Here is a 24,836-nt window from a genome sequence, read left to right on the forward strand (position 1 = left end):
CCGGAAGAGCCGCCCCGCCCGCCGATTTCCTCCGGCCGCGCTGGGCGCCTGCACGGTACGCGGGGCCGGGGCCGGGGCTGGGGCTCCCCGGGCTGAGGGGGCTGAGGCGCGGGGCCGGGGCGGCGGTGCCGGAGCTGGGCCAGGCCCTGCCCTGCCCTGCCCTGCCCTGCCCGCTCGGTTCCGCTCCCCTCCCCGCCCAGGACGCGGCTCCCTCCCGGCGCTGGGGCCACGTCCTCCTCCTCGCCCCCTCCTCGGGCCGGGCCGGGCTGGGCTGGGCGGCCGTGCTCGGGCTCCCCCGGCAGCCCGGATCGTTGCCGGAGCATTGGGGTGCTCGGACAGCCCCTTGTCCTCCTATCCGGACAGCAGCCGGCCGGGCATCCGCGGTGACACACGGTCTGCTGGGGCTGGCTGCGGGGGGCCCTGGGTGGGCTCGGGGTTGTGCCCCTGTTCTTATTGGGAAAATTTCAATTTTCATATTGGGAAAATCACCTAGGAGCCTGGGGGTTTGTCGGTTTGGGTTTTAATTGGGTTTTCCTTGGGCTTTTTTTTTTTTTGGTTGTTGTTTTTGTTTTTTTTTTTTTATTTCTTGTTATTTTGAAGAAAAAAAATCCCTTCGTTTGTTTTGCACTTTGGAATGTTAAGGCTGCGCTTATCCTACCGGCTTTGGAGGGCAGTAGGGTAGCATTAAGGGTGTTTGTTTTGAACTTAAGGTGTCTTATTTTGACTTTAAGTGAAAGGACAAGGTATAACACCGAGGAAAGCTTAACAAATAAGGGTGAAAGCCTATCAAAAGCTTATTCAAAATACCGGCTGGCTGAAGGTAAATAGTGCTAAATAGTTGACCAAGGCAGTCTAACACTCTAAAAGCACTCCTCTTCCTTTCTTAAAGGCATGTGCTTCACTGTCTTGAGTTCTGTGGATCATCCTGCTGCCGAGCTTTTGCTCCTCTTCCACCACCAAGTTGTTGTGGTGTTCTCACAATAATTAGAAGACTAATTTTAAAGAAGAAACTGGTTGCAGACTTTTCTAGCCAAGGAAGAATGCCAGTTTTGAATATAGAAAGGGCAGGATGAGGAAGGAGGGGAAAACAAAATCGTGGTTATCTCTACATTGTGAAAGTGTCCTGTGCCAGAAAGTCTTGTAGAAAGCCAGCTGAGATTGGGAAGCTCTGAGGAACAGATTGTTTCAGTAGTAAATGCTGTTGAAAAAAAAAAATAGGTGACTTTAAGGTCAAACCAGGCCTTAGTTTTAAAAGGACTCAGTATCTTGGACAAATAAGATCTATATTTGCACGTGTTGACATGAAGCAAGTAGTAAATCTTGTGCTTTGGGCTGCAAACTGATTACCCAAGGAAGGAACTTTTCCCCACAGCGTTGCACAACTCACAGTGTTTTGCTTTCCTCAGGACAGCTCTGTTATCTGCCTGGTGGGAGGGGACAGCGAGTCAAGGAAGCTGTTGTGTTTGACCAGCACACCGTGTGGCTCACAGGCCTGTGAGGACCATGGAACTGGGAAACTGGAGTGCCTTGGCTTGGCTTCTCCACCTGGCTTGTGTGGGGACAGCCCTGAGCCGTAGGGTTACTGCTGCCTGAAAGGGAGCAGCACTGTGTGATCCTTGTGTGGGTGCTGAGTTCATTCACTGGTGCTGAGCAATGCTCTGGGTCCTCAGGTGAAGGGAGTATCAAGACTACTCGCAAAGTTGCCCCTTCCAGGGCTAGTCTTGCCTTCTCACAGCTCCAGTTGTAGGCACTTTTTTCCCCTCTGTGTGAAGTCAAGCAGTCTAGACACGTGTCCCTGGTGCTGTGTGCCAGCTGGAGCAGTGGCACTGTGGCTCAAGAGCCCCTGGGCTGTGTAGAGACAGATGGTGTCAGGTCTTGTACAGAGCTTGCATTTGTCCTGGATGAGAATGGAGGTGCTCAGGTGTGGTGTAGGATAAATGTGACTCCAGTGTCTCAGAGCTGTCGTAGCTGGGTCCCTGTTACTCAGAGGATCTCCATGCCACGCTCTGTTTTGGAGGTCAGGTGTGATGTCAGTTTCCACGATGGTTCACATACCCAGCAGGAGCTGGATATTGCTGTTGGTCAGGCGTGTCATCACTGAGAGAACAGGGAAGGGAGACTGCCTGCAGGGAAAGGTGTCTTGGTGAAACCTTTAAAACGGGGAATAGAAAGTGTGTGTGAAATAAAGGGTTTTCAGCAGCAGAAATTTGGATGAGAGACTGTCTGGGCAATGACTTCTACTTTTTCCAAGTGAGGTTATGAAGCTGAACTTGAGAAGTCTTCTGTCAGATATGCAAATAATTACAAACAGTGCCTGTGGATACAAAAGGACACAAAGGCATTATATTCTGTCTTATTTCAGTGCTGATCCTTTGGGGGAACAGGAGTGGTGCTTTATTTTACCTCTTCTCAGCATGCAGAATGTTTGTGGTGTTGGCATGTCTTCTGAAATGTCCCCCTCACTGCCCAGTGGGGCTGTTTCCCAAAATCTGTTAGCAGTCATCATCCCTTGGCCATGCCAGCACAGCTCGGGGGTTGGAGTGGTGTGACATGGAGCAGCATGAGGAAAGTGTGGTCTAGTTGAGGTCTAACTGAGGTCTATCATAGCCTTCCCTCAGTACTGAGAGTTTCTGGTGGTCTCCAGGTTGAGGCAGGTATCACCCATGTCCTACAGGAAGGTGTGACTTGTGTGCTGTGCTAATGAGTTAGGGACAGATGGAGCTGTGATGTCAGGCTTGAGAATAAAGAGGCAAGGATTTCAGCACTATCCACAGTTACTTCTCTCTTTCCTTCTATGCAAGTCCACTCTTGGGTGTATTCCTACAGCATATTAATGAGGCAGTTGGATCCCAAACCCTTCTCCACCCATAGCCAAATGCTGCTCTTGTGGCTTCATCACCTGTCTGTCCAGCCAGGTAGAGCCAGTGGAAAGCTCTTGTTTATGGACTCTGTAGTGCACCATGTGTGTAAATGGTTCACAGTGGTCTTTAATGGGAGAATTCTGGAAATTGGTAGATCCAGGGGGTACTCCTTTGGTCCTGGGCACTGAAGAGGCATCTTCTAGGAGAGAAACAAAAAAGAAGTGCCACGAGGGTACTGTGAGAATGGGAATAACAAGACACCTTAAGCTGTAGAAGTTACTGAGGAATGTACAAGTGATGAGATCGGCAGTGGTGTGAAACAAGTTGGAAAGGCACGGCACAGACTTGTCCTGTCTGGATTCGAGCTGTTTGGGAAGCAGAGCTGTGCTTCACACACGTGTTTTAATTCAAATTGGTTTTCTCTTCTCCTCCCTTCCCACCTTCTTCTGTTTAAGTGAGAAGAAAAATGACTTAATCACCATCCAGCCCTCGTGGCCAAGGCAGGAGCAGGGGTAGGGCTGCCAGGAGCATGGCTGTGCCTGGAAGCTTACGGAGGCAGCCTGCCAACAGAGGCCTTGTGTCCCACTGCACACACCATCATATTGTTGTGTTCCTGCTGACCTTCTTCAGGTAGGTTGAGTGTACCTCTCTCTGCTCAGAGATTTGTATTTCCACCCTTTCCCCCTTGACCTCCAGAGGAGATTGGGCCAGCCTGTGTCTGTGTGTTTTCTGGCAGTTATTCCCTGCTCCATGCCTCCAGAAAGACATTCAGTAATGTCAAAGTCAGCATTTCCAGCCAATGGACTCCCTCCTGCCTAAACAGCACGGCCCCCGAGCTCCAGCCATATGAGGTAAGGACACAAGGGACAAGGAAGTGCCAGGAAAGGTGGCCAGCTGCCAGTGGGCTGAGCCTGTGGGACTGAAGAGGCCCCTTTAGGTGTCCCTCACTTCTCAGAGTGCTAGTGGAAACTTCAGGTGTTGGCACTGTAGTTTTATGGATCACCAGGCCATGCTGAAATCTTCCCTAGTGGTGCCCAGAGAGAAACATCTCAAGAAACTAGTGTTGCAATGGAAATGGGAGCCCAGAAGAGTCTGCCAGTAGCACAGAGAGGGGGAAGAGGGACTGTCCCTCTGAAGTGTTGGAGGCAATAAACTAAAGCAGTTAATGGGCATACAGAGAGTTCTGTGAAATCCTGGCTGTGCTTTCTCTGTGGCAGTGGTGCTGCTGCCACCCTCTTAAAAGCATAGTCAAACTAGGAAAGAAGAGAGCTGTCTAACAGTGCTAGCTGTTTATCCTAAATTGATAGTGAAGAATGACATTTTATCTTGCATTTAAAAGGCCTGATTTCCATGCTGAACATCCAGTACCCCCTGTCTATAAAATCCTGGTTTTCAGTTAAAGCAGTGGGTGTTTTGGCAGTGCTTGCTTGCAGGAAAGAATGTTTTAAACTGCTTGGTTCTCACAAATGGGAATGCAAGACCTATCTCCTGCTTCCTACCATGGGGATTTTAGGGCTTGTTTTTTGTAATGCTTTGTCCTGATGCTTTTGAGAGCTGGAAGAAATCTCACATTAAAAGCTTGGTCACAGGCCATGAGATCTTATTAGAGCTGGGAGCTCCAAGTCAGCTGCTGGAGCGTTGCCTGCATTAGAAATCATTGATTATTAGAATGTTTGACAAAAGGAGTAGAATGATGATAAGTGTAGACTTCTTGTGATAAGTAAAACCAGTAAATTTGGCTTGTAATGTATTCAGGATTTTACAGTACGGCCAAAAGTAGTGAGCATCTCAGGGATGTTAAAATGAAATGCAAGGTGTTTCTATTTAGTTCTTTAACTAACATTCAAACAACTAATATATTTTGGAAGCTGGTTTGACTTTTTTTTTAAATATAGATAATTTGGTGTTTGGTGGATATTGAGATGCATGTGTCTGATCAAGAAAAATGGTCAAACTGGTCCTTTAGGTATCAATTTAGGTTACATCTGTTAAACTAACTGGATGTATGATTAGTGTTGTCTGTACAGGATGTTTTCCTGAAGAGATAGAATCAAGCTGAAACGGATGATATTTGAGTTAGGCACATCTGTAGGTTGGGCTTGGGTTGGGTTTGTTTGTTCTCTAATGGAGGCATGGTGGGAAGGGAAAAAGATTTTGTTGATTAACTTTATTCATTCTTCAGGTTTTCCTCAAAGCTTGCTATTTTTTTACCTGATATCACTAGTCTTTCTCTGGGGACAAGTGAGACTTTTTCCTTTTTTTTTGATCATATTGAAACCAAAGTGAAACTCAGGGTAAACACAAAACCCAACATTAGTGACTGGGGTTTGTTGTAAATAGTTTCCAAGCAGTCTATTTCTTCCTCTTGTTTCTTTTGTGCTCTTTCTTTTTTGTTTGTTTTCTGTCATTTTTTATTTTGGCTGCTGCCACAAATACTTTAAGGGAATTATTCATTTAGTGAAGACAGCAAGGGAAGTACAGAAGAAATGCTGCACATAAAACAGAATATGCCTTTATTGTATTATTCATTAAAATGCTCATCAGTGTTTCAGAGTAAGAAGCTGTCTAGCAGTTGCATGCTTGTTTGAATTAGGCTTTGTTTTGCCACTCATTTCTCTGGATCTAGGTGAAAGGAGCATTTCTCACTTCTAGTTTGCCAGCTTGCATTTTAGAAGTGAAGCAAAGTGTCAATGGGCATTTTCTGCCAGAAGATAATGCCAAATTGTTCCTGATTTGATAACTGAAGTGTTGGAGAAATAGGAGCTTGCTTGGGCCAGATACTGTTCTACTTTGGAGCTGGGGTTTCCATTGAAAAAGAGTAGAATGAGCTGTGCCTCTCCCTGTTTACCTGTCATAATTTTCCCTCTGTAGCTCTGGAACAGCAGCCATTTATTTCCAAGTGCAGAAGAAGCAACTCTCTTCCTGGGGACATTGGACACCATATTTTTGTTTTCCTATGCTGTGGTGAGTAAAATTAACCCCAAGCTGCTAAGCTTTGGTTGACTCTTAGTGGGAAGATCACACCCACAATAAAAAGCTTAGTTCAGAGGCAAACCTTGTCTCTTTCAGTTTCTGTTAGTTCTGCCCATGCCTGTCACCCATGTGAAGATGCTTGTTAACAAACACAAGGGAAATATTATCAATTCAGAATTTCTTACACCCCTGTCACTGAGGAGGACTAGTTCTGTCTCTCCAAGAGTTATCAGCTGAGTTCTTTTAAACAAGAAATGTAATGAGCAGTTACAAGGCAGGGTTTCTTTGGTGGCAGGAGAAGTGTTTAGAATCAAACTGTAAGTTGGTATAACAGCAGTGTTTGGATTAGTATGGCCTTTCTATGTAGTTTTAATTCTTACAGCTGTAAGGTGCAAATCCTCTGGCTTGATTTAATGCTGTGTTTTGTTCTCAGGGTCTCTTTGTCAGTGGCATAGTTGGGGACCGCCTCAATTTGCGCTGGGTTTTGTCTTTTGGCATGTGTTCCTCTGCTCTGGTGGTAAGTTGGAACATAATAGTGGGATTTAAAAGTCTGCCTGAGGGTTTCTGGGTAGGATTTTGCTGTAGGGGAGAAGAGGCTCTGTTTTTGTGTGGATCTGCTCATGAGCTGTAGCTGTACCTCAGTGGTCTCAAAGCCTGCAGGTGTAACTTGTGCTGGATGCATGTGCTGCACTGAGCATAGATGACTCTCCCCTTCCTGGAATGTCTAGCTGTGGACACTGTGTTAGAAGGAAATTCTTAAGTTTGAAACACTGTCTAGAGACTTGAACAGTGTTTGTTCAAGATTGGTGTATTTGGGCTTTTGGGGACTGTTTTGTTGTATAACTTAATCTCTTAGACCATGTATGTTGTTATGGAGGCTTTTGCTTCCAAACACAGTCTTTGCTTTGTTCTTTGAAGGACATCCTAACAATACCAGGCACTCATTTACTTATTTTATGTAATTGCTAGGGGGCTATGTGTCAATAAAGAATGTCTGCTTAAAACAAAAGGTGTTTTGTGTTCAAGTTCAAGCCACTTCAGAGAAGTGTAAATCAGTTTTATCTCGTGGTTTTCTGGTTATTAAAGTAGCAGTGAAATGTGGGGAGTGTATTTGATTTGCCAGTGGCTACAAACCCCACTGTGGTCTGTTGGGCTCTGCAGACACATGACTACAAGTGTGCATCAAGCATCCTGTGCTACAGTATGTGTTTTTTGGGTTAGAGCACTTAGTAATTTGAGACCTGGCTGTAGTATTTGTGTTGAATTTGGTGAAGATACATGACCTGTGAGGGTTCTGTGTTTGCAGAGAGCCTCACGAATTGGGATGTCAGTACAAGGGCAGATCAAGAGGCTACTGTATTTTTAGTGTTGTCATTGAAACTATTTGTGTCTTCCTTCTCATCTCCTGTTATAACTGGGCTGTTTGGGGAGACAAAAGTGTTTTGGAGAGGAAGTGCCATGACAGCAGGTTTGTCTCTGGAGTCAGAGCTGTGCTGGCTCAGCAGAGGGTGCTGTGAGCCCTGTGCTGTGTCTCAAACAATGCCAGCCTGGCCTCTGCCCTGGCCCCTGCATAGCTCCCTGAAAGCTTGTTCCTTTTTTTAGCACCCCACTCCTGCCTGTCTTTCAGCAGTAGCCTCAGGGTGTCTTCTCTGTTTTCCCCCTGCTCTCCTCTAGGAATTCTCCTTTGGCACACTCACAGAGTGGTTGCATTTCTACAACAAGTGGTTCTATTGCTGTCTCTGGGTTGTGAATGGCTTGCTGCAGTCCACTGGCTGGCCCTGTGTGGTTGCTGTCATGGGAAATTGGTTTGGAAAAGCTGGGTAAGTTAAGTTTTCTTCAGTGACTCACTTATCTGACCTGCTGAGTAAAAGATTGAGCTGAAATTCTCAAACCAGAAAGGTCAACTGTTAGATCACAATTAAAATTAGGTAGAATGGAATATGCCTTACTTGTTACATTCCCTCTCTCACTCTTTCACTTTTTTCTGGAGCTACAGAACAGCCTGGTGTGAACACAACTGTGTGTGTTAAAAGCACAGGTTCAAATTTCAAAAATCCCATAGTGTACAGTGGACTGAAGTATTATTTTCATACCACTGAAAAACTTGTTTCTATCTACTTAGCCATAAAGAGAGCAAATGGTAACTGAGTCATCCTAGGCTCTACTCTCAATTTGGGGTATGCAGATGAGCTCTAGTCATAGTTTGTAACCTTGTTGCCAGCTCACTCTCCTTTAACACAGATGTTTCAGGGTTCCTGGCTTACCTGTTTGGCACTTCCAAGTTATGGTGTGTTTTGTTTTAAATGACCTTTGAGTCTCTTTAAAGTGGTCAGGGAAAATGGTGTAACTTTATTCATAAGTTAAAGTTCACTTGAATGTTTTGTTTTTGTCTTGTTTTTAATGTCATCTGTCCTTGCACTGCCTGCTTCAAATCTTTTTCCTCTTCTGCAGGAGGGGTTTTGTCTTTGGACTCTGGAGTGCCTGTGCATCTGTGGGAAATATCCTTGGGGCATTCCTTGCCTCCTGTGTTCTCAAATATGGCTATGAGGTAGGTATTGCTGCCTGGCTTCTGGCTACACCTGCATGTCTGAGTGGGTTATGAGACACTGGTCTCTTATCCTGTCCTTGAGAGATAACAACCTCATGTGTCTAATTTCATCTCCCTGAATTCTGTGGAGGTAAGCAGTAGGCAGAATAGAAAGGCTGCTCCTTTCTTGACTCTTTCAGGCTGGCAGAAATGAGTCCTCTGTAAAAGGGACTGATGTTATTGAGGAGCTCTGGCGTCACATTGTACCTTCTTCTGATTTGAGTGGCTTAAAGTGCCCTTCAGAGTCATCCAGCACAGGTTCTGAGTTGACTGGAGTCCTTGGAGGTGGAAGGGCATGGAGGCATAGCTGCTGTGACTGGGAAGAGGCCAGGCTGTCATGTGGCAGTGGACACCTGAGCATAGGGAATGGGAGTGACCCAGCACATCTCGTAGCATGGGGCCTCTGAGGACAGGCTGGCAGAGCTGAGCTGGTCACTCTGGACGTGAGAAGGCTTAGAGTACCAAGAACAGCCTTCCAAAGCCTGGGAGAAGATTGCTGAGAAATCAGAGCCAGACTTTGTCCAGAATGCGTTGTGAGAGGAAAAAAAAGCAGTAGGTATAAAGTGAAGCAAGGATGGTTCCATTTGGATGTTTGGAAGACCATTTTCCTATGATGTAAAGCAGTGGAGCAAGGGGACAGAGCCTGGAGGATCTGTCTTTGGAGGATTTCAAGAATCTGATTGACCAAAGCTCTGAGCAACCTTGTCTAAATTTGGTGTTTGACTCTTCTTTGAGCAGTGTCTTCCAATGGAGCTGGCTGGATCTCTGCTTGTGTTGGCCCAGCTCCTTGCTCAGTGCAGATGGGCCTAGCTAGGACCAAGTGTGTTCAGGAGATGCAGAGATCACTTGTTTCCAAATGTCATGGATGCAGTCTGGGCTGTAGCTGTGTTTGCTCTCTCGCGGGGTTGGAGTGTAAAGAAACCCTCATTAGAGAAGGAGGTGTATGTGACTGAAAGTGCTTTAAAAAAGAATGTTTTATTTATTTCTCCTCAGTATGCTTTCTTGGTGACTGCCTCAGTGCAGTTTGCTGGTGGAGTCATTGTGTTCTTCGGGCTCCTGACGTCGCCAAAGGAAGTGGGTGAGTGGAAGAGCTGTGCTATTTCAGTCCCTTCATGAAAAGCAGACCTGCAGCTTTCCATGTAGTACTATTCATTCTGACAGCATTTATCCTCAGGGCTCTTATCAAATGGTGCTGCATCTTAGTGCATTTAATGGAGTAAATGCTTTACTTGCCAAGATCACACTAAATGCTGCCACGCATCACGTGAATAGGGTCTGGATATTTTTTAAAGCAAAATAAAACAGCCTGGTTATAACATCTCCACTAGGATATGCCTAATTATCAGTTTTTCTTCACTTGGAACATGAGTATCTGTTAAGGAAACACCAGGCAAACCGATAACTAGCTATTGTAGGGGAAAACTATAGTAAGCCTTAAGTGTGCAGTGGGAAGGGAAAGTAGTTTTGGTCTGCAGGTCTCCCACAGCCAGATAAGTAACTCTTGGGTTGCACGTGTTTCTTCTCTGAGAAGGTGGCAGGCAAGTCAGAGTGCAGCAGGAAAACAAAAGAACTATGGGGCTTTGACAGGGCCGTGGAGGAGGTTTCCCAGGTGCCTGTAAAGGCTGTAAAGTTGGGAGCTCTAAAGCTGCCATAAAGCGTGCTCATAAGAGTGCTCTGCATCCCAGGAAGCACAATGCAGTTCCCAGGCCTTCCATTCCAGCAGAGGCAATAACAGGCAGCAGGTGTCTGAGTCCCTGCTGCTGCTCTCAGCCTCCACACTCTAGGGACGTGGCACCCAGGAGCCAGGGCTGAGGATCCCAACCCCTCAGTGAGGGGGGAAATGCACTAATTTGTTGTGTCTTCCAACTAATGGCCAGACACTCAGAACAGACAAAGGCGACGCCAGGATCACACAATACTTTCAAGAGCCCTAGAAGACAAAGGGTAGAAACTGGCGGCACTGCAGAACACCATCTAGAAGAGTTTCTAAGCCAAAGGAGGATGGAGGTATGGGAGAGAAGGGAATTGCTAGAAGGTAGAATTGCTTAAAAGAAGCGAGCATAGCTTTAGAGTGGGGAGAGGGTGAACAGGCTCTGGTCTGTTTTTCCTGTTGCTTATTCCTTGTAAAACTTAGGCCTCCCTGAGCTTGGAGCAGATGAAGACGAAGTCAGTGTGGAAGAAGATGCCAACAGACCCCTGATGGGCAGTGATGATGTAGATGATGATGACAGGAATTACTCCATTCAAGCAGCTGACAATGACGAAGAACCCAAGGCCATTGGCTTTTTCCAGGCTTGTTGCCTTCCTGGTGTAGTACTGGTGAGGACACAAATTCTTAGCTGTTGAGCATAAAGCTGGCTTTTTGTGTTGTCAGGATTTGTTCACATCATTGTTGATATGTTGACCATATGTTGTAGTGGTTGGTATCTGGTGTCTCATGCTGTTAAAATGTTGGGGCTGGGCCTGTTATCCTTGTGTGCATGGATGATGCTGTCTGGGTGTGTGGTGTGTGTTGCTCTTCCCATCCTGCTTCATGGAGTGCATTTAATGAGCCAGTGAAGGGCAGCAGAGGTGCTGCCCTTCCTGCTGTGAATTTGCAAGGGAGGCCATGAGCAACGGTTGGTACTGTGGCACTGATTTGGAGTTTTTTAGTTATCTTAAAGCAGAAAGTTGGCCTGAAAAGCCTCAATCAGCATGATGTAACGTGGCAAAGTGTGCAGGGTGTTTTATGAAGAGCAGGAAACAAGGCCTGGTGATGCAGTTTCCACATATCCTTTTCCTGTCCCTTGAAAACTTGTGCTTCTGTACCAGCAGTATTGCCCAGTGGATGTTCAGCTGAAAAGTTAACCTGTCATTAAAAAACAATGTTAACCTTCTGCATCAGTGGGCTGTGTGCCCCCTGAACACTAGAACCAGTACAAGAAAGGGGGCAGAATGGCTGCTCAGCAGAACAGTGGGAACTGCCTGGGTTTGTCATGGAGGAGAACTACTGAATGGGCAGTGTTGTCAGGTACCCTTAACGAGCAAAGCAGTTGGCTGTTGTGATTAAGGCAGCAGAAAATCTAGAAGGGATGGGTGCATTGTCAGTGTACAGGACAACCACAGTCCTGTTGTTAAGGCCTTAGTTGAGGGATAGCAAAAGAAAGCAAGCTCATCTTGAGTTCTTTCCTACTCTGGCTAAATGCCTCACACGAAAGGTTAGTGATGGTGTGTGCCTCAGTTGATGTGTGACTTTTTTCACTGAGCAAAAGGAGATGGCAGCAACTGAGGTTGCTGGCTTTGAAATTTGGGTGTTGGGGACATGTTCCATACCCTAATCCAGCAACCTGAACACCTCTGTGTCTGAGTTTTATCTGATGTCAGCTTAGAGCTCAGCCAAACAGGGATGCCATGTCAGATTGGTGAGAGACCAAATACTGAGAGAATCTCCAAAGCCTTGTCAAGATTCTACAAAGAATTTATTTGACATGTTTTTTCTGTAGCTCCTCTCATCTCCTGCTGAGTGATACAGTGGAAGAGTTTTAGTACAGACAGCTTTCCCCTGAGCCTCTAGGAATTCAATGTTTAATCACTCAGACAATCTGGTAGACAGTTTCTTAGTGTGTTGTAATAAATATCACTTTGCACTTTGTACAGTGCACTTTTCACACCCAGAGGCAGGAGAGTCCTACCAAACATCCCAATGTCTTCCATGTATTTTGGAAATCAGTTTGTGTCCTGTAAGAGTGAAAAAGCATGAATAATACAGCTAAGAAGTCTGTATCTATTAAAATAATATAAGTTCAGAAGAGATGATTTTGTGGAGTTTAATATATAAAAAGATCTGCTTTTTGAAATTCGGAGTCAAGTATCCATATGCACATTTGCACAGAGACTCAAAGGCTCTGCTTTAACACCTTCATCCTTGTTTGCCTCTTCCAATGGGTTCCTTGAACTGCTGCCTTTACTGAGGTAGGGTGACCTGTCCCTCAGCATGCTGGGCCAGCAGTCCCTGAGAACTAATCTTTGCCACACACATGAAAGTTCTGAAGGAGGAGATCTGCTAGCCAAGGACTAATTGAGCCCAGCAGCCCAAAGAAGGTTGTCTCAGCTGTTGGATTGGGAAGCCTGTGCTCAGCTTTGGTCAAATCTTTCATCCCATGTCCTGGAATACCTGCCTGGGGATATGAGTAAAGCTTTCTCTTCTGGTGCTGTAAGCAGATGAGCCTTCTGAGCAGCACAAGATAGCACAGAGGAACTACTTCACATAACTTTTCTCAGCTTGATGCACAGATGACTAAATCTCAAGCAGTTTCATGTCACATGGCTGGCTCCCTTCAGAAGGTGAATTAAATTTTCTTCCTTTTTTGAAGCCTGGTGTCACTTCCTCTCAAGATTACACTGAAAGTGTTTTAACCCATTGCATTCAGTGATAAAAAAAAATCCTTCTTGACAGTGGTTTTTGTATTCCTGGGTTCCCTTTGATGTTCAGCATTAAACTTTCATGATGCTGCCTTCTTACATGAAATTCAGAAATGCTTTCCCCTGAAAGCTTTAGCTGGATCCAGAGCTTTATGGGAATAAGCAGAAATGCTGTTTGCATTTCTCAAGTGCTAACTGCTCACTGGCCCTCTCTTTGTTCCAGTACTCCTTGGCCTATGCCTGCTTGAAGTTGGTCAATTACTCATTCTTCTTCTGGCTGCCCTTCTACCTCAGCAACAACTTTGGATGGAAAGAAGCAGAAGCTGACCAGCTCTCCATCTGGTATGATGTGGGAGGAATCATAGGTGAGTGAGCAGGGGAATGACATCTTCATGCAGCTGCCTCCATAGTGTTTGAAAGAGCACTTGTGTTCAGTGGGATCTAGCTGTTCACTGAATGTGGGAAAAGTCTAGGTTTGTATGTGGCTGCTTGGCTTTTTTTTTCTTAAACACAAAGTATTTGACACCCTAAAGAGTTAACCTATAACTGCAAGGCACTGTCCTACTCTTGAAAGTTACCCCCAGCTGGCATTTTTCTTCACTGACTAGGGCTTCCTGAAAAATTCTGTGTACAAAATGGAGCCCCTGCTTGCTACTTCCTTTCTGACAGGTACCCTTGGGGAAGATTTAGATCTGGACTTGGTGAGTTCTGTACTCTCCTGTCTGTGCAGTGTTTCTAAGGAGAGACTCATTGCAGATCTCAGCAGAGCAGGCACCAACTGTGTTATGTTCAGAAATTAAACATAATTACTCTTATTTCTGCTGTCTGCATAACCTGACCTGGTTCCTCCAGAATAAAGAATATATTGTATAGGTGTTTAGGCTTCCCCTCTGCTGTGCTCAGGTTCTAGCTTTATTCCCTTGTCCAGTTAGCTTTCCTAAAATAGACATCCTTGTTTGGCTCCATTCAGGGTCTGGTTTTGCCTCTGTGGCCTTTTCTGCATTAGGCTTTCTCACCATTCTGGCTTTTACCAGCAGAGCAGTTCCTGCAGAGATAGCAATGGTACATAAGGTGATTTTTATGGGCCTTTGGCATTTGTTGCATTCAGTTGCACCTGCACTAAGTAGGGGAGACAGCAGGGAATGTGAGGCCCCTGTGTTACAATGTTTTCCCTGTGAGAAAGAGCTGCCTTTTCTTGCACTTTCAGTTTAAAAAACCGGCTCCAGTGTTCAGATTGCTTAGTCCAGGGTCGTGGTAGTTTTAGAGCTGTGATGGACCTGTAGGGGAAGAGAAAAAAAAGTAGGAGCACTGGCTAGTGGCATGCCAGAAAAAAAAAATCCCAGTAAAGCAGTATGAGTAGTTTTCTCTGCTTTACTTGAGACACTTAAATTTACTGTTATCTCTGTGTCCAGAGCAGTAAGGGTAGGAGGCTTGGCTCTCAGGATTTTAGAGGGAATGTGTATTGATGAGGAGGCCAGAGGCCACTGCACTCAGTGAAATCAGCTTTGTTCAAGGCATCAGCATCCTGAGCCTGACAGTGATATTTCTTTTTTAACAGGTGGGACTATCCAGGGCTTGATTTCTGATGTGCTGCAGAAGAGAGCCCCTGTGCTGGCAGTGAGCCTGCTCTTTGCTGTGGGCTCTCTCTTTGGATACAGCCGTGAGTACACGTGGGCCACACAGGGAGAAGAGGCTCATTCAGTTCCTCCCGGAGAGAACCAGAGCACAGCCTGTTCTCATTATCTTTCCTGGTCTTGAAACTGCTTCTGGATCAGAATGGTGCCTTTTGGTTTGTTTTGCTCAAGTGTGGCACTGCACAGAAAGAAATCTGTTCTCTGGTTAATGAGGTGGAAATGAATTCTCTGAGTGACTGGATTTCCCTATACTGTTGAGTTATGGCACTGATCCTTCTTCAGTGTCAGTGAGATTTTTTGGCATTGTCATTGTGTCAACATCATAATTGGCAGAGCAAGAAATTTTGGGTGCTTCCATATATTATGAGGAAAGAGAATCTGTGGACTCCAGATCTGTCCTGGAGTTTATATACACTACTCAGAGGCTTCTTAGACTTCACTACTTACTCTTCTAAAAATGGTGTAATTGGAGAGTTTCTGCCTCTTTTATGATAGATGTAGTACTTGGTGTCCTGCTTTTGAAAGGTATCTCAGGAAAACAGATTGTAAGGAAATGGGAAGATGTAATTTCTGAGAAACATCTATGAAGCACTTCTAGGGGTGACAGGTTTGTGTCTTCACACAATGTCCTGTGGTACAAAGTGCTTTAACTCACTGGGATGCCATTTCACTTCTCTTTGTGTTCCTCCAAAATGGGGTGGTGGTCCAGACAGACTTTTATGCAGCACTTTGAGATCTGTGGGTAGAAATCTCTGCTGGATCTGCACATGAAAAGTGTGGCTTTTGGAAGCATGCAGGCTTACTCAGATGGTCTCAAAGTAAGATCAATAAGTTATTATTGAACAGCAAGGATTGGGTTTGGTAAAGTTTCTGTAGGCTCTTGTGCTAACTCATTGCTTTAAAACATGAATTGGAAGTAAACATGAAATTATTGCTGACGAGGTTTGAAGTTTGTGACTAGGTAGCAGAAATTCAGAGCCCCAGGTGCCTTGTGCTTAACTCAAAATGTGCTGCAGTCCAGGCAGATACAGAAACCTCAAGTGATCCAGAGTTCCTGCACTGTGATAATTCAGCTTCCATCAGCCAAAACAGGAAACCTTACTGTGCCCACAGTGTGTTGCACATGAGAGTAGTAATGGCTGAGAATAAGTGAAGAGAGTGCACCTTGCCTTGTGCAGTAACTCACCACGTGTGGGCCCTGAGTGGATGAGAGTGAGGAATTCAGGTGATGCCTGCAAGTGAGACACCAGGGAAGCATGTCTGAAAGGCACTGAGGGACTGGGATGGAAAACCAGCTGCATGTACACACAAGGCAAGGGAAGCCTGTAGATATTCAGACGTGGCTTTGTGAGGAGGAATTAGGTTATGGGGGTTTGCATGTTTTTGCTTTATTTCACAGCATTGTTTGGGAAGTTGCTGGGTTGCTACCTCCAGGTCCAATCTCTCTACTTTAAAAAATGTTTTGGAAAACGGAGAAAGAGTGAAAAGGTTGATTCAAGTGCTGAATACTTTATGATGAGAGAGTTTGAGCTGTGTCTGACTTCTCCAGATAGATGCAAGATCCTCTTACTATTCAAGTTTTATTTACACTCACCTGGTCTTTCTCTTGCAGGTTCCCCAAACAGCAAACCTATCAATGCTGTGATCATGGCAATTACAGGTAAGTTCTCAAAATCCACTATTATGCTGGTAGGCATCTAAATCCATTGCAGAACAATCAGGAACACCAGCTAGGTAGTGGTAAGGTGTTTGTGTGTGCTGCCATCTCTGCTGGTTTTGCAGAAAGAGTGAAAACTGGGCCCCAGTTTCTTTTACCTTTGGAAAACAGCTGTAGGAAAACTGCCTTACAGAGGGAGGTATAGAATAATGAATGTATAGAATAATGGCCTGGAGCTGAGGGGATCTGCCCTGGCTCAGTATGATGGAGGTGAATTTATGCTAAAATACCTAGCAGTGATCTGGTATCTGGGGAAGTGGATATATGGCAGTCATGAGCTGCAGCTCAAATTTGAGGGTGTTTGTCAGAATCCCAAGTACCCTGTGTGCTGTGAGAGGTCACAAGCTTTTTGTGCTACCACACATACTGTGCTGTGTTATGGAATTAAGCCTGCATGAATAGAGCCTTTCTTTCCAAACACTCTTATTTCAGAACTCTCTGTCCTGTTGTTATGGGTCGTCTTTTTTTTTTTTTTTTTTTTTTTTTTGTCTTCCATCTCCTCCATGAACCCTTGGAGACTGAGGCTGTAGATGGGTGTATGCTACTCCAAACTAATTAAAATGTTCTTGTTGGCTATTTCTGTGTGACTGCTCCAGATATTTAGGGTGTTCTATGACTATTTCAGGTACCCCTCTACCTGCAGTTAGTCTCTGAGCATTGTCCTTAGTCTTAATTCTTGTCCTGAGCTTTCATGGTAGAAAATCTGTGTTTTGAAAGTGTTTTTGTTGAGAATCTTTCTGAGTATTTGTTTTTCACCAAAGCTGTTTTCTTGTCCCTTTCAGGATTTTTCATCGGAGGCCCTTCTAACATGATCAGTTCTGCAATTTCTGCTGACCTGGGGCGTCAGGATGTGGTGAAAGGCAGCAGTGAGGCTCTGGCTACAGTCACAGGAATTGTGGATGGAACAGGCAGTATTGGTGCTGCTGTGGGCCAGGTGAGGCTGCCAAAGGAAAAGAGAGGTCTGGGGGAGGAAGAAAAGTGTCTGTTGTGGTTACAGATGTTACTGCATTCCTCAATCCAGAGTTGTGTGGGGGGAAAAAGCGGGTTGGGGGTTTTTGCAAAATTACTTTTGAACCGACCAAGAGAACCTGTCTGTTTTAATAAAGTTTCCAGGGGAAACAGTGTAATAAAGAACTAAACTAAGTATTCGTTATGCTAATATGAAGGCACTTTGGTAATTCAAGTGAATTTTACAGACTTGGATATCCTGAACTTCAAAAAGCTTTGCAAAGAGTGCAAAAATATTTTGAAGTTTGAGTTTTTTAGTTTTGAGGTGATAGGAAAACCTTCTCTTACAGAAAAGTGTATCTCTATAACTGACTAAAATTGGAATACCTATTATGAATGTTACAATGTTTATGAAGTGATTTAAAATTTGCTCTTATTTGTGCTTTCTCTGTTTATCTGTGGATGTCTTTTGCACCTTGTAAATCCAGCCCCACTTGCTTCAGTAGTCCTTACAGTATGCTGCCAGAGGTCTGAGTAGTAGGGTTGCAGAGGAGGAAGCTGACAGCCCACAGGGGATGTTTTCTTCTCAAATACAAGTGTTAGCTACGTCAAAGAGCACAGTGGTGCTTTGGGGAGGATTTAGTAGAGAGATCAGAGCCAGTTCTACTCCAGTGGTGGTAAAATACCAATGATGCAGGCAAGGTGCGTGAGTTGCTTTTCTAGAAAGAGATTTGGGTTTGTGCTTGCCATTGACTGCCTGATAAATACAACCATTCAGTCACTGTTTTGTAGGATAGATGCTGCTCATCTCCTCTGAACATGGAAAATTACAAGTGCTTTGAGGACAAATCTCAGTGCACTGTTACACTCAGTGTTCTTCTGGCATCGTTTTTGTCTTCCCACACACATACCACCCAAACTCACGTCATCATAAAAAGTGGGTCTTTGGTTCTGAGAGATTCCACCTGCCTCCCTCCCAGCACTGCATTTATTCCAGCAGAGACAGCACCACGTCATTCCGGGGGTGTGTGAGCAACAGCGAGCACACAATGGGCATGTTAGAAATTCAGATCCTCTTTTGATACACCCAGTGGTGAAGAAGGGAGGCCCTTGTGCAGCATCTGAATATAAATCTGCTCATAAGGGATGCATTTTCTTGTGTGGCCTGGGCTGCCCAATTGAGCCAGGGTGCAGCCCAGAACAGAATGTAGTCTCAAGTGTCTTGCCTAGATGAAGGGTTAAGTAGTTACTGGTTGCACAGCCCTTGAAAATGTGTCCTGTGTAATTTATAAGCCATTCTAGAGCTTTTAGTTCTTCTGAGAGTACTTACATCCACTTATGTCCCAGTGTTCTGTGCAAAAAACCTCGTATTCAGCAGAGTCAATTTGTCACCCTTTGAAACTGTAGTTCAGTTCTGTCTTTGTGCTGTTCTGAGTTACTGTAAAGCTTCAGGATGGTGTCTCTGCTTTGCTGAAACTGTGGGTTTCATACAGAAAAAGGCTGCTGTCCTGAGTCATCTCTTCTGACAGGAAAAGATCACTTGGAAGATTTTGTGATCAGCTCTGTGTGGAGTGCCAACAGCCCACAAAGTCTAGAAAATGAAATGTCTGAAATGTCATGCTTATCTTCCCAGTTTGAATAATACTTTTTACATTTTTTGTTTAGTATCTAGTGTCCTTGATCCAGGAGAACCTGGGATGGATGTGGGTTTTCTATTTCTTCATTCTAATGGTAAGAAATCACCTTTTTAAAAAATTCTTTGTCAAAGCTCAATTTGCCATAGGATGTTTTTATGGGAACCTGAGAATTGTGACTGCTGATACCATTCTCGAAGTGGCCTATGGTGTGACTTTGACTTAGGTTGTCCAAGTCAAATGGGTTAATTTTGGATCCTTTAAAGTCATGTTACCCAACAGGAGCTGAAGTTTTAGCAGAGAGACAAAAACACTTGCCCAAAAATACCTGTATGCATTTCCTAAAGCTCACAACACCTGACTTTCAAGGCAGGATTTCTCCCTCCTTCATCTCTGAGATATGTAGTTTCTAATGTTTTCAGAGAGTTGAAGTTAGGTTCCTTTTTATTAGGTCTTGAAGATGAATGGAAAGAGTGATAAGGGTATTGAAACTAAACTGAAAATGCCTTGGCCCTGTTTTGCTGCTGGGGCAGAGAGCTGTTGAGGCCCTGGTGTCCTCAGCATCACCACACTGGTGAACACTGCACAACTTATTTGGTCTTCCCTGCTGGAAGAACCAGGAGATGTCTTTGCATCTGTGCTGACAAGGGAGAAGGCCACTTTGGTAACCAGCAGAGGTGGCAAGGTGGAAGGTCACTGAGGAGCTGGAGAGCTCGTCTTGATGAAAAGCTGATCATGACAGCTGAAATGGTATGAGCCTTCCTGCAAGCTCAGTCCTTCCTCTGCTGTGCCACTCTGTCTGTCACGGCTTCTCTGTGTCTTCCTGGGATGGCAGTGCATGCACATTGGAGCGGGGGATGGCTGCAGCTCTGGTTGCTCTGTGCTGATTGTCCTGGATTTGCTTCTTTCCACAGACGAGTTCAACAATCCTGTTCATTTCACCGTTGATAGTGAGGGAGATGAGGATGCTGCTGCACGAGCGGCGCCTGCGAATGCTGGCAGAGTGACTCCTGCTCCCCCTGCGAGGGCTGCCCTGTGCAACTGACAGCTGGGACACTCACCAAAACTGCCCTGTGCAACTGGCAGCTGGGACACTCACCAAAACTGCCCTGTGCAACTGACAGCTGGGACACTCACCAAAACTGCCCTGTGCAACTGGCAGCTGGGACACTCGCCAAAACTGCTCCGTGCAACTGACAGCTGGGACACTCACCAAAACCCTCGATGTTTGTTCCATCCTCCACGTCTGGACTGATTCAAAACCACTCCACAAGACTTGATTGAGTCACCTCAGGCGAGCTCAGTCATGAAGCACCAAATACCTGTCCTGAGACCACCTGTGTCATGGAGCTTCTCACCTAAGCCAGACAATCCGTGGGACTGACGGATTGTCCCACTCTCCCAGACTCTTCCAGCAGTCATGCCAGGGTCTTCTGTTGAGTGTCTCATTCCTGTACCTTTTCTTATTTATTTCTGGATGTGCTGACCAAAGTCAGCTGTTTGAAACTGACGGTTTTTGGGAGGCTGTCTTGCAATGAATCTTGATGCTCTTTTGTGCTGGTGAAATCATACAGTGCAGTTTGTGGATAGTCCTAAATTTCAGATCACTTTAGCTTTTAGAAAGGGCAAAAATAATTATTTGGGATTTATACTGTCCAGTTGTTTAAAAACTGCTGTTGCTAAATCTCTGCACAGATAGACCTCTGCTATCCCCTATCTATTAACTGTTAAATATTCCCGTAGAGTCACACGAAGAAGTTACCTCTGTATTTGTTTTTAACATTTTTTATTGTTACTAATCTCTGAGAAATGAGATTTCATTTTTTTAACTATTGAAGCAGATAAATAGTGTGCAATACTTTACTGAAATCTCTGAAATAAGCCTTAATAGGTCCTTTGTGTATAAAGGAGCCTTGAATGGCTTCAGGGATCAGTAATGGGGTACAAATACTTTCACTACTTTTTTATTGAACCTGACCAATACTGACCAAAATGAGTATGAGGTGACCTTCTGAAGGAAATTGGTGTCACTGACTTCATACTCCTTGGGCAATTGCTCATCTCTGGCAAAGAAGGATCAGAATGGAATTAAAGGAATTTAAGGGACCTGGCTGCTCTCAGACGGGGGCTTCTAGATAGGGACTGAAGCATACTTGTGGAGTAGCATTAATGAGCAACTTCTGCTGTCTCCCCTCATGCTCCTGTGGCTATGGCTGCATGGGGGACCTCAAGCTCCAGGGTTTGGAAGCTTGAGTTGTACCTTGAAGGGAAAGGTAGATGCAAGTCTACCTGCAAGCACTAAAAACAAGTGGCTGTGCTTGGTGTGGTGGTGTTGGAGTGCTTTGTGCTAAGTGGGGTGACCAACTGACATCTCTAACATTTGTTGGTGATCATAATGGGATCACTGAGTAACTTCTCACAACCTTGTCTTGTCTTTATGCCTTGACATGTTTCATTGTAGCAGGTCTGTGTTAACATGCAGAACTTGTAAGCAAACGCTCTGTCTAGCTAGTCAGCAGTGCCTGGATGGAGATGGGGGGCTTCAAAAGTGTTGGAGCTGAGAATTTGAAACTTTTTAAATGAGAACCGTTGCCTTTTCAAAATGTACATTGATTTTATTTTTTAATTATGAATGTCAATTTTTAGTCATGTGTTGATTGTAAGGAGTGGAACATCATTAGTGCCTTACGGTTTTGCAGCTTTGACCAGTTGCTTGATGATTTCTGCCTCTGTAGTTATGTCTCCATGCACAGCTTTGCTTAATGTGGAACCCAGTTCACCCCATTTTATAGTTTTTTTGAGTCTTTTTCTCTGGGTGGAGGTGATTGTTGCATCTTTTTGTTAACTCAAAATATTTCAGTGCTTGGGAAAATGATGCCGTTAAGCTGATATGGGATGTGAGTCCTGTTTCTGACTCTTCTCATTTCCATTCCAATTTTTGTCTGTATAATTAGAGCAGGAGACTGAGAATCTATCATCCTGCTCTCAGAATTATGCCCTGGGGTTAGTGTTCACATCCCAAGCTACTCATTAGCCCCCATACAAATAGAATGAAAACTCCCTGAAATTTAGTTCTAAAATTGATGGTTGCCCCAGTGTCTGAGAATCTCTGGTTTCAAATTCCAACCTGGATGAACTTTTTGGCCACCTCTCCGGGCAGCAGATAAGCTTCTGATGAAAGGTGGGGTGGGGAAGGGACGTTGCTGGGGTCGGGGAGGGGAGGAGAGGCTGGCCCCTGTAACAAATGGTTTCCTGTAAACAGTTCTGTCCCCTCTTGAGAAGTGTCAGAAGTGATGGAGCGCCGAGCCTGGGCCGCTGCATCCGAGCGCGCGGCGCTTCGGGGCCACCCCTGGTTAGTGAGTTGTGCCTGAGGCTTGGGATTGCTGCCCTCCTGCTTGTCCTGGGGTCTCAGTTCTGTGTATTTCTCCAGGGTGCTCTGAGAGAGAAAGGTTTGCAATCTGGTCATGTCTGAACTGACCTCATGTGAATAAACATACTTTGACTTGATCTGGGCTAGTTCTTCTGTGTGTTTTATTCCACTCTCCCCGGTCTGGTTCTGCTGGGCATCCTCCTCTTCCTCCTTTTCACAGGTCTGGCTCTAGCAGCTGCTTTCCACTCAGCTGTTGTGAAGATCTGAGCCCTGACTTGCTGAAACCAAACCCTCATCCCAACCTAAAAGGGGACCGTGTTCCCAGGGCTGCAGTTTGGCACTCTTCCTGATCAGGCTCACAGAAGTTTTGTGAGAGTCCCCTAACAGAGATGCCCATAATGATGTAATTAATGGCCTTAAATAAAGGAACCAGACTGTATACTTGGTTTTATTAATTTATTTCTTTGTTGATCTGCATGTAGAAGTCAGGTGTTCTTCCCTTGGAATTAAATGTGCCATGTGGCCGAGGGCCCTGCTGTGCCTTCTCTCTTGTGGCTTGTTCCATTAACCATGAACCCACGTCTTTGCTTAGCTGTGTTTAAATGGACACAGTGGGGAACATGGTAATTGTGTTTGTGTTTTATAGTTTATAATAAATTCCAAGTCGAGCACAATACCAGACCACTGGAGAAACTCCTGTGCCTGCATGTCTGGTCTCTCAACCCCAAGTAGTTTGGTGGTGCTATCATGCTGTTCCTCAAGGAAACGAACAGTTCATGGTTTTGCCCCTTTTCTGTCAATGTTTTTCGCACCTACTCATCAGGAACTTTCCAGCTTACTCGGGAAGTGCTCTGAGGAATGAGCAGAGCTTTGCTTGAGTATCTGAAAATGCTGACAGTAGCAAACCCCATCACCACCACTGTGGCTGCCATCTCCAGAGTGGAATGTGTGGGCAAGAAAAAGAGTAGGAATTGCTTAACTTCAGAAGTGCAAAGGAAATGCATAAGGAACTGATCTCTGTTTCAGACTGAGCGCCAGGATGTGACAGACTGACCAAACTGATACCGAAAGAAGAGTGTGCTTCAGCCCCACGGCCCTTGTCTGTATCAAGGAAGGGCCTTGCAATAGATGCCCTACAAGCAATGCTGCTCTATCCTGGTTCTCTTGGAGGTCTGGAATCCAAAAGGTATGGATGTCTGCCTAGTAGGTACCACTGTGCTCTCCAAAGCAGGGAGAACTGAGCTGCTGCTCTAAGTGCTGTGCTGGGCAGCCTTACAGAGCATGAGAGCTGCTTGTCCTCACCTAACCCAGGAGAGCAGCTTTCCCTTCTGCAGGAGAGTGGGAGGAGAAGCAGCAGCGTGCTTTAGGGCTTGTTTTCTCTCAGAGATTGAAGGAGAAGGTATTTTGAGATAGTCCCACAGACTTCACTGTACCAGCAGTGGCTGCTCAGGGATGGCTCAGACACACAGCTCTGGTTACTCTCCTGTCATTTAACCCCCTCTGTAGCCTGCTGTGGCCAAAGTGCTCTGCCAAACCTGTTTGAAATTTCTCCCTCCTTCTCCTTTTCTAACTGGAATTGCCTACAGGGATGTTTTGGGTTCTGTATTGCAAAAGTTTTCTAAGGCACAGCATGCCCACCTTCCTGCATCTTTGTCAAGCCTTATCTAATCCTTTTAGTAAACAGCTTTCAGCTCGCAGGAGCCTGTAAATACAAGCTCTTAGGACGCTGTGTGAGGCTGGGCTGGGGCTCCCTCTGCTATTTACACACCCATGAAAGCATCCCCCATCCCTGGAAGTATTTAAGCCCAGGCTGGATGGGCTCTGAGCAACCTGGTCTAGTGGGAAGTGTCCCTGCTTACAGAAGGGGAGGTTGGAACTAGATGAGCATTAAGGTCCTTTCTAACTCAAACCATTCTGTGATTGTATTAAAACCTCTCTAAATGAGAGTTGCTTAGAAGAGTATTTAGTACAAAGATGAATTTAGGCAATTACTGGGGCGTTTCTTTTGGTTCTCCTGCACTGATGATGATGTTTCTGTACATTTGGATCCTGGGAATTTCTCTTGGAATATGTCCTTTGACCAAGGCTGCGACAGCATGCAGGTGCAACAGGCAAGTTGAAATCTACTCCTGGAGCAGAGGGCAAGTTTTGTTACTCTCTTGAAAAGTTTAAGAGTACTGCCAGGAAGAGAAAGACTGCTGATGAGAATAGAGAAGTCCAGGTAAGTTATTAGGGGACAATCTATTGTTTGGGAATAGATTTTGAAGTGGCAGGTGGCAGTTGGTGGATTTCTAAGTGACTTGGTGAAGTCTCTGTCGTTTTGGTGTTCTTCCCCAATAGTGAAGCAAAGGAAACTCATACAGCACCACCTCTTGTCCTTGAGGGCATAAGCAGCAATAGAATTCAGAGTGTGCCAATGGAATGACACTGTTAAGGAGGAGATTACTTACATATGCTAATTAAATCTTCTTCCTTTATAATGCAGTTAGCAAAGTATTGGGGATTTAGGATGGGTTGATATCTTTGGGCTGCTGGATTCCAACACTAGCTCAGAGAACTCCTACACCAGGACACCTGTGTCCTCACTGTTTTACCTGTTTGTCAGGTGGGACCCTTTGTAGAAACTCACTCATCTGCTCTGGGGTGCATGGCAGAGAAAAGGATGTTGGGCTGACAAAAGTTGGTGCTTGCCTGCAGCAGGTGCCAAAGAT

General features: G+C 45.2%; 1 protein-coding gene across 2 annotated transcripts; it reads left to right on the forward strand.

The window, feature by feature from the left end:
• Nucleotides 1-22,262, forward strand: SLC37A3 (solute carrier family 37 member 3). Of its 2 annotated transcripts, none has more exons than XM_088164680.1 (15): nt 1-55; nt 3,317-3,491; nt 3,598-3,712; nt 5,733-5,825; nt 6,268-6,351; nt 7,509-7,654; nt 8,286-8,382; nt 9,415-9,499; nt 10,556-10,740; nt 13,046-13,187; nt 14,381-14,482; nt 16,069-16,116; nt 16,956-17,107; nt 18,787-18,852; nt 19,670-22,262. In XM_088164680.1, the coding sequence occupies exons 2-15, from the start codon at nt 3,391-3,393 to the stop codon at nt 19,760-19,762; spliced, it is 1,509 nt and encodes a 502-aa protein (XP_088020806.1). In that variant the 5' UTR covers nt 1-55; nt 3,317-3,390; the 3' UTR covers nt 19,763-22,262. The 2 variants fall into 2 exon arrangements, with proteins under 2 accessions (XP_088020806.1, XP_088020807.1); XM_088164681.1 differs by lacking the exon at nt 1-55 and adding an exon at nt 274-393.
• The last annotated feature ends 2,574 nt before the right edge of the window (nt 22,263-24,836 follow it).

Source organism: Sturnus vulgaris, chromosome 5, assembly GCF_052056855.1.
Source record: "Sturnus vulgaris isolate bStuVul1 chromosome 5, bStuVul1.hap1, whole genome shotgun sequence".
NCBI lineage: Eukaryota > Metazoa > Chordata > Aves > Passeriformes > Sturnidae > Sturnus > Sturnus vulgaris.

What these genes read in the sequence shown, in the direction of transcription:
- SLC37A3 (XM_088164680.1), top strand. Translation starts at nt 3,391, where the DNA reads ATGGCTGTGCCTGGAAGCTTACGGAGGCAGCCTGCCAACAGAGGCCTT. An exon ending in TTCTCAAATATGGCTATGAG is followed by an intron (nt 8,383 to 9,414) that starts GTAGGTATTGCT and finishes ATTTCTCCTCAG; the next exon opens with TATGCTTTCTTGGTGACTGC. An exon ending in TGATGTGGGAGGAATCATAG is followed by an intron (nt 13,188 to 14,380) that starts GTGAGTGAGCAG and finishes CTTTTTTAACAG; the next exon opens with GTGGGACTATCCAGGGCTTG.